Source organism: Tympanuchus pallidicinctus, unplaced genomic scaffold (genome assembly GCF_026119805.1).
Source record: "Tympanuchus pallidicinctus isolate F22 unplaced genomic scaffold, pur_lepc_1.0 scaffold2, whole genome shotgun sequence".
NCBI lineage: Eukaryota > Metazoa > Chordata > Aves > Galliformes > Phasianidae > Tympanuchus > Tympanuchus pallidicinctus.
In genome coordinates, this window is record NW_026294721.1 from 11,488,738 (window position 1) to 11,500,871 (window position 12,134).

The window sequence follows — 12,134 nt, forward strand, 5'->3', positions numbered from 1 at the left end:
AAGTTTTAACAACTGTCATTTTAAAACAAGTATATCAGATTACACAGGATTCCCAAATACTTTGTTAATGGTTGTTTTGCCAAGCAGTGAAACAGGCATGTTTGGCTATTTGTGAACATGCTTCATCCCCTCAGAGAGAGCGAGTTTTATAAATTTTTGCTGTTAGGAGTGTACATCTGAGCTCTAAGCATCAAATCTTGCTGACTGAGGGACAGACACTTACTCCATACAGATGGCATATTCCAATGGATTTCTAATACAAATAGAGCTGATGAGGTCAGGGAGCAAATGGAAAAAGTACTGAATTTTTATCTCAGCTACAGGTTGGGCAATAGGGTGCTGAGATATTTATTAAGCAGCTTGTTTGAGGTCAGACAAAAATGACCCATGAAGACTGGAATATGAACCCTTTCTTTTGGAGTCAAGTTTGATTATGTGACCAAGGAAAGAGAGTTTGGCATGAGAGATCCAGTCCGCTTAAAACTTAGGTTTTAGCAAAAGGTTTTAACCCTTCAATTTTTAGAGCATTGTATTTTAAGTCTAATTTATTACTCTGAATATGAATTACTCTCTTTGAACTTTATTTCTCGTTAATGCTAGTGATTAATGCAATATAACTGAAATTAATCTTGTTCAATTTTGCACACTATTTCAGTAGCTTTATGCAGCTCATAAATTAATTATAATGGCACCATTCTTTTACTAGATCTCAGGTTTCTGTATTGTACTTTCTAGATGTCCTCTATAGTGGAAGGTTTCAGCATCAGCAGCGGAAACTGACTTGTATCTCTAGCATTGTTCTGATATTCATAGTGTGCAAGTCATATTTACTGAAGAGTGCCTTGGAAAGTGTAACGACTGCATGTGGTTGAGTAGAATGATAAAATGAATAAACAAATAACACAAACTGATGTCATCTTTTTTCTTCACTCCAAATGGAATTTGTTCTTCCAAGATAAATCTCAACTTTTCGTCACTATGTGTGTTCAACCTCTAGGAGATTGAAGAACTTGACAGAAAGCTGGAGTATGAAATGTTGCATAAGGAGTCAGCGCAGCAGCAGCAACATCTAATGAATAAGCAGAGGTGGACACCAGATGGAATGAGACCTTCAAATGAAGCTGTAGAAACAAATGTAGACAGACAGGTGACATTTCTCATAAGACAGGCCATGAATAGACGTATGGAATTTATAAACCTGCACCAGCAGAGGTGAGTGCTGTGGTCTCGGTTATTGCGAACTCACTGCAGTCATTATAGACTTTAAGATACCACACAGAAACAGCAAAGTGTTCTGCGTTGTTGAGGAGGGGCTGTACATCTGTGTTTAAACAGTGTCTTTTTTGTGATGCAGCCCAGAGTATAACAAGGAAGTCTCAGGAACACTGAAATAAGAAACATGGAATAATAATTTGGTTGCATTTGGATTGTACTGTGTTATAAGACTATTTCTTGATGAGGCCAGTGGAAATCTAGCAATAGCAGCAAGGGGGGAAAGAATTCTAATCCTGTTACTTCATTTCCCAAGGATATAGGCAGGGACTTCAATGAAACCTGCTTTGTTGGAATCAGAGGAAGTAGCCAAGACGATAAAATTAAATTTCCATCTCACTGCCACACTGTTGACTGAATTCTCTATGACAGTCATCTTTGAGGTCATATATAAAGACTTCCTCCAAGATAGGCTTGTTTTCCCTGACCAGTTTTTAAGTAAAAATATCAGTGGAGAAAAAAATTCTGAACAGTCATGCCTCCTGGGAGATATTTAAAAATATCTGTCTTGTCATTGAGGTCATCCAGCAAAAAGATAATGTGTAGAATTATGAAATACTGTATTACCTTTATTAGGGTTTAGGGAGTTAGAAATAACATTTTTTTTGTATATTGCACAGTATTAAATGCCTACCAGCAGTTTTACATTAGAAAGAGGGGTTTCTCTTGTACCAGTTGATTTATTAAAAGGTTTTTGATAGACTTTGAGTAGAGCTGTTACTCTGCTCTAACTCTGAAAGGGTACCTGATGTAGATTAACAACTCTCCTATTGTAGACTTAATAGAAGAGAAAATAGGTACCTGGCTTGGGAATACCATGGGGTACAGGTAAGTTAGACATGCTTTCAAAGAAACAGTAACCAGTCTTTCCTATATACCTGTAAACATAATGGAAGAAGTGAATATTGTATTTTTCTCACATTGCGTTGTAATTGCTTCATAATTTGTTCTAGAATGAAAAAATCATCAGTAATGAGAAAGCTAACAGCTTCTTGTTATTTCAGCACCAAAAAGATCCGCAATGCATTGAAAAGTGTGGAGATGAAATTAGAAATGGTAGGGGGACAGATTGAATCACAGTCTTTTGGAGCGATTTCAGATTTATATTTTGTGCAAGACTCTGCTCTGATTTTGTGTTGTGACTCAGAGAAGGGAAGGGGAGAAGCTTGCTTATTTTAGATGTTATGCTGTTCAACCAGCGTAGCTGATAAGAGTCACGCTTCCTTCAGGATAACTTTCAGTTATTGTTTCCTGTAATACGTTCATTGTTCCAGGGAAGATTTCTATGTTAATTCTATCTTTCACTTCAGCTTGAGAGATGAGCAATGGAATTGTATGGTGCTTGAAGATCTCTTGGAAAATATTGAAATGGATGCATTTTCGGCACTTTATAATCAGGTAAGCGTGAAATCGCATGAAGGCTCCAAGTTTAAATTACAGCTGTATCTGGAAACTTTTCTTCTTTTTTGGGAGCCATTGCAGATGTACTTGGATCCAGTTCTGTAATAGTCACTGCCAGTTCTGGTGTTTGCAGCTTACATTACAAATCAGTTCATTCTGACCTACTTTCATCCTTTTTAATTTCAGCAAGTTGTAATACTTTTTGTTCACTTACAAATCCTTTCCGGCAGTTGTCCTGTTGCATTTTGTTCCACTAAACTAAAAAGAGAACTAAATTGCATGAGTTTATGTTTTACAGACAGGCGTACAGTCTGATTTTCATGTGTTAAGACAAGGGTTTTGTTTAGTTCTCAATCTGTGAGAAATGATTTGCACTGATTGTGTTACAGAACTAAATTACAGAGGCACTGCTAGTTAAGTTTTCTAGTATCCTTACTCGTATTGTTTTCATAAAGAATATCACCTTTTCATTCAATATTTAATATCTGTTGTCTGCCTGTCAGGTCTACACAACGCATTAGAAATGAATCAGTTATCCCCAAGTTTTATCTGCAAGTCTTGGTTGAGATAAAAAGGTAGTATCAGAATACTACTGTAGGTGGTATAGCTTTTAGCCTCCAGATTTCTTGGCACTCAAGGACACCTGCAGCCACACGTATAAGTGTGAATTTCAGATGTCAGCAAACTAAGGAGAAACAAACTAAGGCTGCTTAGACTAAGAGAGTGTCAGGTTTTACAGTGTCTCAGATTTGTTTCTATTCAGGATTATGTACCCCTTATCCTTTCTTGAGTTAGATGGCTATTTGAGATCAGCTTAAAGTAAGGCTACTGTATATTACTTATGCATCTCCTGTGTATTGCATCTGAAATTCACTGGGAAAGTAGCACCTGTTTTCTGATCTTTACTCTGATTTTTATTAGAAACTTGCATCAAGGTCTCCTAAAACTCATAGGAGTGTGATAATTGCTTAGTTCTGTCTCTCATGGGGACATTTGGCCTCTGTTCAGAGCAGATTCATTGCATGAGCTTTGCTGGAAGAGATTTGAGTCATCTGGTTGCATGACGGCTACAGTGCTGTCCTGGAGTGGAGTGTCTCACTTTGTATTAAAGAACTAAATGAGAGAAAATGCGGGAATTCAGACCTCGTCTAATATTTCCCATGTTTCCTGTTCTCTAGACATAACAATAGAAGCACCGAAAGTTCATTCTGACACATCTTGCAGGGGGTAGCGTTTGAAAGTGTTTCAAAAAAAGTTGTGACCAGCATTACTATTACATATTATCATTTTCCTCTGATTTTTCTCTTGCAATCTTTCTTCTCTTCCTCTTCTCATTTAAGTATGGAACAGTGACATGGGCATGACAGCTATATATTCTGCATCCAGAAATACTGACCAGCATATAGGTTTTAAACAGCACAGACCGACTTTGCCAGAAAAGCACTACCAAGACCATTATCATAGCATAATTTCAATGTTTTTTAATCTGCTTTTCCCTTATGTTTTTTGATTAATTGCAGGAATGGATGGGACTTTGCACAGTGTTTGTTTAGATATTTCATGGTCTGGTAAAAACACTCATAAACACTACATGCAAACTCTTAAAAAGACAGTGTGAGTACTGCCTTATTCACATGCTCTTGTCCTTAGTTTGCCATATTTGTGGGTATGGAAGGGTAGAAAAAGTTGCATACTGCAAGCCAGCTGCTTAGCAGAACATCCTGAAAAGGACATTATGAAATTTTTATCTACTGCTCTTGAGTATAGTTGTGCCTAATAGAGCTTCAGCATTTACCTCTCTTATGAAGTCTGGAGCACCTCCCCTATGAGGACAGGCTGAGGGAGCTGGGCTTGTTCAGCCTGGAGAAAAGAAGGCTGCGGGGTGACCTCATTGCAGCATTTCAATACATAAAGGGAGCCTACAGAGGGGAGGGGAATCAACTCTTTGAAAGGGTTGATATGTGTAGGACGAGGGGAAATGGTTTTAAGTTGAGGGAGGGGAGATTTAGGTCGGACATCAGGGGGAAATTCTTTACCCAGAGAGTGGTGAGGTGCTGGAACAGGCTGCCCAGAGAGGTTGTGGACGCCCTGTTCTCGGAGGTGTTCAAGGCCAGCTTGGAAGGGGCCCTGGGCAGCTTGGTTTAGTATTAAACATGGAGGTTGGTGGCCCTGCATGTGGCAGGGGGTTGGAGATTCATGATCCTTGAGGTCCCTTCTAACCCTGGCCATTCTGTGGTTCTGTGAAGTCGTTAATTCAGGATGTGTGGCATGTTAAGACCAGCTGAATGCTGAAGCAGCTGTGTATGACCTGGTGGAGTGGGAGACAAACCCAGTGGCCAAGTGCTACTGCTCCTGATGGTGAATCATGTCAAGAGAAATCCTTTCACAGCAGACCTTGGCTCTTTTCTTAGCATTTAAGTTCAAGTACTCCATCATATACAGAGAGCTCCTTCAGATATACAAGCAAAATTCTATTCTCGGCAATTACCATAATAAAGTAACTCCAACTATCCCAAACTGTAAAGAATTACACGCTCAGTAGGGTAGCAATTTATTAATTTATTAATTACATTGATAATAGGAATTGATTTAAAATCTCTTTCCTTGTCACGTTACAATTTATAGACACGTTATAATGGCAAATGTTAAGAAGATATAGCTGTTGTACTTCTGTATCTTGCATTCATTCTTTTATTTATAGAGGATTTAGACTAATTTCCATATCTGTGATGTATCCTTCTCTGGAAAACCAAATGTATTCTATTTTTTGATCTTTTGTCCTGCAGCTTATGTGCCAGTGGAGGTGGATCTGGGTCATTAAGAGATTTGCTTGAATGATAGTGAGTTCAGGATTGTAAGCTTCTGGCTGAGAAGTTACTTTTAAATAAGCTTGTAGCTGTAGCCCCAGGTACTGTCGTTTTGTCTCAAAGACAACAGGTGATGGAGGCAGACTATTGCTGAAAACAGCACAGTAAGCTTGAAACACAGCATAAGTCAAATTCATCGATTCTTGCATGTAGGGGTTGAAATACACATTGCTTACACACTGCAAGACCAAATACTTCATTCTGCTGTTTGTAAATTACATCTCTATTTTCCTTTGGCCAAATTCAGAGGATACAAATGAGGTTGTTGGTGGCACAAGTAGCCATTAGTGTTACAAAAGATGCAAAAGCCTGATCTTTACAGTACCTTTCCATATAATATGCCTGTAGATGGAAACTCATCCCACACTAGTTTGACCTTTTCTGTATTTGAATACACATCCAATTCTCCTTCCCACATAGGCAGGTTGATCTGGGTAGCTCAGAGATCAGTACTCCCTTTGCCGGACATGTTGGGTACACCTGGCTGGTGCAACTTGCAGTACTGTTGGCAGCATTGTAGCAGTTTGGAGGATGAATTAATCATGAATTGTGCTGTGTTAGAAGAGAACTAAGTACTAGTACTAAGTACAGACCATTCTTGGTGAAGAAAAGTAATGGTCAGAGGGAAGGAAGGAATATTTTAAGGAGGAAACTATTATAGGGAAGAGCAGTAATGAAGTCATGATGGTTTGATCATCTGCATATAAATTACTGAGACCATTCAGCCGAAGAGAAGGGTGGGTCATAGAAATGTGTCATTCTTATGTTTTTGTAAAAACAACAATTTTAAAGACAGAAAAGATGTGTATAAGTTGACTTCAGAAATTAAATGTAGATGTCTGTATTAAGATTTAAGCTCTTTATATTTTCCCCATAGAGGCATCAAATCACTTCTTACTATAAGAAGTGTGAACTGCTGTCTCTTTTACCTAACTACAGTGACTGTTTTGTTTTAGGATGAAAATATTGGGTATTTCAAATGGCCCATCAGTTTTACTAACCTATCATCAGTCTTAGCACTTTGTCTCATTCATTCTAATGTCTCAGTAATTTCCATGGAAAAAATAAATCAATACTGAAGAGTCCGGGATACTGTGGGGAAGTGACTGGCTCTCCTGTATTTTGAAGAGGAGTTCTCTGCTTGGCAAGGGGAAAAGGAGATTGATTGATTTTCGTTATTGTAAATGGCCTTTTAAAATTTGGATTAGTGATGCTTGGGGAGTTGTTTTTGCATGGATTTTGCAGAAAGAATTGTCTTTTACAGAGTATCCTTTTGGTGAAATAATTTATTTCAAAAAAGATTAACATAATGCTCTGAGAGTTGTTCATGTGAAAAAAGAGCAGAGTTCACACATTTGCAGGGGGATTTGGGTTCCACTATGCAGAAAAAAGCTCGCTGCCTTCCTGCATGGTGGGACCTTTTGGGTTTCTTACATAACCTGGGCTTTGTAGTCCTTTCCCTCTTTCGTGATAATAAGAGGGTTTGCTGAATGAAGGCTGCTCAACCATCTTGAGGGACAGAGGCAGTCATACAAGAGTTGTCTTTTAGCTTGGCACATTCTGCATGATTTCAGCTGCCTGAGATACATGTATACTCTGAACAGTGTTGTTCTGGCCATTTAACTTGCTTTAATATAATCTCCTTTCCCTTAAGCTTCCACTTCAAGCACATAACCTGAGAGGAACTTTTTTATTTTTGAAATTTCAAGTAACTGTGTCAGGAGTGAGATGGGCTACTTCAGTATATCTGTAGCCGATGTGAATGGAAGCAATGAACATGAGAGTTGAGATTGTGACCACTTGACACCAAAGCTGACAATGCAAAAATTATTTTCAGTAATATTTAGTTTCTGTGATGAACAATTCTTTAATGTTAGCAGTTTAAAATTACACTTTTTTTTTCTTTTTTTTCTTTTTTTCTTTTTTTCTTTTTTAATTTCAATATTATATATCTCTCTTATTCACCCATTAATCTTCCAGGAGCTCCAACTGGCAGGTTATTTAGCCAGACTGACAAGGGTACCAATGGGGATGTTGCACAGGATTCTGAACTTGTTGCTGCCCTCCAGTACACAAAGTGAGGTTCTTTCTATCCTTGATTCCATCGGTGCCTATTTAGATGTTGCTGAAAGTGATAGTAATGCAGACGAGTCTGGCAGCTGTAAAAAAAGGTAAGTGGGATTTTTTTTTGGTAGACCATTGCAAAAGATTATAGTTTTCTGTAAATATTGATTTTCTGTAGAAGCAAATAACAATAGAAAAATAGCAGGTGCATGAGTTTATTTTGTGAAATTCTTTTATGGGAAAAAAGTGTTTTGAAACTGGTTCATTATTTCATGAAACAATTAATTGATGAGAAGTTCATACGTATTACAACTTATAAATAAAGCAGTGGTTTTATAGATTTATAAACCTTGCTCTGATCATTTTCTTTCTGTTAAGTTAGTTAGAATAATAAAATCATATCTCCCAGCTCTGTGCCTTGACACTGGAGAGGAGATGTTGTGTTACTGGACCCCTCTAGTTGTTGGATGTATGCTGTCAAGGAACAACTAAGGGTCCTTGAGACAGTGCTCTGAGGTGTGATATTCTGTGATTTAAATCATTTTTGTAAAAATATAATTATATTCATGCTATTAATGTCATGGATTTTGTGGTTAAAATAAGAAGAGGGAAGAAATTGTGTGTGTTTAGGGATTTGCTGCTGGGAATATTTCTTTTGTTCTCTTTCAGGAGGAACCAAGAATGGCAAGCACTAGAGTACAAAGTAAGGGAAGATTTGATGAGCAAAAGTTTGGAAAGGATCCTTTCTCTAAACAGGAAAAAAGACAGGTAAAGGAAGAACAGAAGGAAATATATGATTATTTCTTTCATCTCCAAAGATGCCTACTTTTATATCAGAAAACAAGTTCCTAAGTATGCATTTCCTGATGTTCTTCAACTGTTTGGTGCTTGTTTCCTACAGCATATTTACACATAAGGTGCAATGATAGTAGAAGTCTAAAAAGCTTTTTACACACTTATCTGCAGAATTTGCAGATTTTTCATACACATTGCCCACCTCCCTGTGTTACTTATTACAAGGTTAACTTTTCCTATGTGACTTTATATCTCATAAAATGATTTGTAAATTATAGTAGACTGGAATGGAAATTACACTTTGATCTGTCTGAAATATGATTATCTTAATTTTCAGTGGAAAGTCGCTACTGTGTTGTGCAGTGATAGAGAAAGTGATCCTATTTTTCTGCAAAGTTTTTATTTATTTCTTTATTTCATTAATGTAGCTTGATAAAGAAGAAGCAACTTGCCCTTCTGGAAAGACCATCATTCATTCACCTTGAAAGTTTGCCTACGTGTCTTCCTGTGGAACAGCCCAGTCCACGTGTTTCTTGTAACAGTGTGACAGCTGAAGCCATAGAGGTATTAGACACAGGGGAGAAGATATTTTTGTTTCGTGATCGGAGTGATCCAACACTTTCTTTTCATAATTATCCAAGAAAAAAGAAAAAGAACTTTCTTAATTCCAAAAAGGCTGCTCGTGCAAGTGTGAATGAGGGAGAGTTCCAGTTGGAGAACCAACTTGTGAAGAGGGAGTTATTTAAAAATCAAAAAAATAATGAGAAATAATGAAGTATGCAGTTTGAATAGCCTTGGATTGTCTTAATAGCATTTTTCTGACATTGTAAATGGCTGTAGTTTTATACTGGCACGCTTCACAGTGGGCATTATGCATTCTGTATTTCTTGACAGTGTAGGATGCAACAGGTGGAATATGTTGGGTGTTCTGAGATATGCATTCTGACAGACAGGACTCTGTGTTTCTTCAGTACAATTTGGTCATTTTTGCACTGATTTTACTGTAGCTCTATCTTCATAATTTATATCAATTTATTTATTATATAAAGCAGGTACTGATTTACTGTTCTTGTAGTTATATATTCTTGTAACAAGCTGTAGTTCAGTAGATGACATGCAGAGATAAAATTCACAAGTCTTCTGCTCTCTGTTTTTCTGATAGTCTGGCTAATTTACTCTACAATCTTGTGATGTTAATGAGCTGTGAATGTTAGTGCTACTCTCTGCAATCACTGGTTGATAGCTGGTGGTTTAGATCCTCAGCATACACTCGTAGTTTTATGTCCAGGAGTAGTTTTGCATTTCACTATTGTTTATAAGCTTAATTCAGTAGAGCAAAGAATGTTGCTTCAGTTGTATACATAAGGTTTAAATCTTAAAAATTTGTAACCTGTTGCAGTCATTTTCTTGGGGAAACAATACCGTGTATGTCAGTAGAAATGAGAAAATGGAAAACGCTGTATTAGCTTCACAAACTTTTTTCTATTACAGTGCTGCCAGCTCTCACAATTTTAGGTAGCTATTTTTGAAGTTCTTATTCCCAAATTTCTCTAAACTGATGGCAGTATTACTTTACATTTCAGAAAAGAGTTAATTTTCAAACTTTTCTAGTTGGTAGAAAGTCTGTAAACATGAATCCTAAAAACAATAACAGGAAAAGGTAAATCAGAATAAATGCATATGTTTGTTAATATTTCATTATATTCTAGCCTGTTTTATGCTCTTTTTTTTAAAACTATGTAATGCTCTGATGGCACTGTGATTGTGTATTTTGCAGTTGTTCAAGTATGGAGTTTCTGTGTCTTTGTATTAATAGGATGCCAATTTAATTTTAAAAATAAAAATGTTACTTTGTATGCATGTCTGCAGTTGGCATGTATTCCCACTGGAAAAAAAAACCTTTTTTTCCCCACTTCCCTTAACGTGTTTAAATATTCATCCCACGATAAACAACAATTAGTGTTTCTTATTGCTACTAACATTAGAAAATGTTCTATGCAGTAATTAGGCTGATAATCCTAATTATTTTCTGATTGCATTCTTCAGTCTCTTCATAGAAGTTGTCACTTGCACAGAAAGAGGAGTGTCAGAGCTGCTGTGTTTTAATGCATCTGATGCGTCCTCCACAGGGCATTGGTAGGTTAAGGTAGGGTCTGTCCTAACTTGAGACAGGTCAGAGCTGTTTCTGCAGGAGACTCAGGTGTTTCAAAAAGGAATTTGGAACTGCCATGTCTCAAGCAGCCCCTGTGCAAGAAAAAGCAATAGGAAAAACTGAGCTGTTCTCAGGGCTGCAAGGAGCCCTGAAAGCTGAAGTATCCTCTTTTGAATGAAAGTCTCTTCCAAGATTTCTTCCCAAGCCTTGATTCTAGGCTATTATTATATGCAAAGAGAAAAAAGAAAGCTGATCACGGATAAGAAGTTGTTACCATGCAAAATCTGACTATTGATTGCTATATTGATTTATTATCCTTAACAACTAATCTCCGTATCTGATAGCAGAAGGATAATTTGCAACTCCTACTCATCACAAATTTGAAGCAGCTTGGTGATTGGAACACCAGAGAAATGTCTGAAACAGTTCCATATCATGCTATATTCAAAGGAATGTGCAAAACTTAAAATCTCTCACACTATGAAATGGGTACTACATGGCTACCAGCTAGTTTCAATAAACATTGGATTATATTCAGTTTCGAGTCATTCAAAGGACAGAGGAGGGCCAGTTGGTGTGTGTGTGTTGTTCCAATGTATATACTGTAGGTATTAGAATCCTTATTCCATAGTAGACACCTTGCAAGAAATATTTGCTGGACAGTCACAGAACGACAGAATGGCCCGGGTTGGAAAAGACCTCAAGGAGGCTTATTGGCTGTGCAGAATAGTCAGTCGTCAGGTATGGCAGACATAGGGACACTCTCAGCATCATCATTATCCCAGCTTTCTGTTAATAATGTGATCCCTCCTGAAAAAAACATGTGGTGCTTGTAATTTAGAGGTTTGCATTGGTAGGAAACAAAATGTCCCAGGAAAGCTGTTAAGAGGAGCTCTTGCTGAGAGAGATTTGCTATGAAATACAATATACATGCTAAGCCTGATGAAGAATAATGAATGCCAAGAATGATATTCCGATACAAACTACCAACATTTTGTCAGAAGGTCAATCAATTGTTTAAAAAAAAAAAAAGTGAAAATGCGTATATAGACCTGACATTTTTGCACTGAGGAAAATACAAACATGAAAGTAAAAAGATTAACATTTTTGTGGAAGTAATGTTTATACTTCTTAGGTAACTTTATCTTCATTTATTACTATCACAATTTTGTTGCCAGATTAAGTTTTAAAGTGACAACATGTCTTTAATGAGGTCAGTTCTGCAAAATGCTCATCTGCTTTATCTGAACCTGGGGAAATCATGCTGCTTCCTTACATTATCTTGTATTTATGTAGTTGCTATTTTAACACCTTCGTTTCTTCAGGGGAATGTAAAGCTTTTGTGCTGCTATCTTAACGCAGTTCTGTGCTAGTAATTATATTGCCTTTTGACAACCGTTGTTGCTTCCTTGGAGTCTGACAGCAAGATTTTTAAAGCACCAAGCACCATGTCCACTAATTCTGAGTTCCCACTCTGCCCTGACAGAAATGCCAGCACAGTTTTTCTACTGTGCTGATAGTGTGCCTACCAAATTGTGAGAGCTGGGTTAAGAGAGGCTGTTTTGTCACAGATCATTGGATGC

At 37.3% G+C, this 12,134-nt stretch overlaps 2 protein-coding genes across 2 annotated transcripts in view; both read left to right on the forward strand.

Moving 5' to 3' along the window:
• EVC2 (EvC ciliary complex subunit 2) overlaps nucleotides 1-10,255 on the forward strand; it is a 65,709-nt gene extending 55,454 nt beyond the window's left edge. Inside the window, exons 18-22 of the mRNA XM_052681687.1 lie at nucleotides 998-1,212; nucleotides 2,583-2,670; nucleotides 7,521-7,711; nucleotides 8,274-8,372; nucleotides 8,828-10,255. Coding sequence (XP_052537647.1) covers nucleotides 998-1,212; nucleotides 2,583-2,670; nucleotides 7,521-7,711; nucleotides 8,274-8,372; nucleotides 8,828-9,170 — 936 coding nt within the window. The 3' untranslated portion in view covers nucleotides 9,171-10,255. The remainder of the gene's footprint in view (nucleotides 1-997; nucleotides 1,213-2,582; nucleotides 2,671-7,520; nucleotides 7,712-8,273; nucleotides 8,373-8,827) is intronic.
• Nucleotides 1-12,134, forward strand: part of STX18 (syntaxin 18) — a 540,575-nt gene that overhangs the window by 49,952 nt on the left and 478,489 nt on the right. The window lies entirely within an intron of this gene.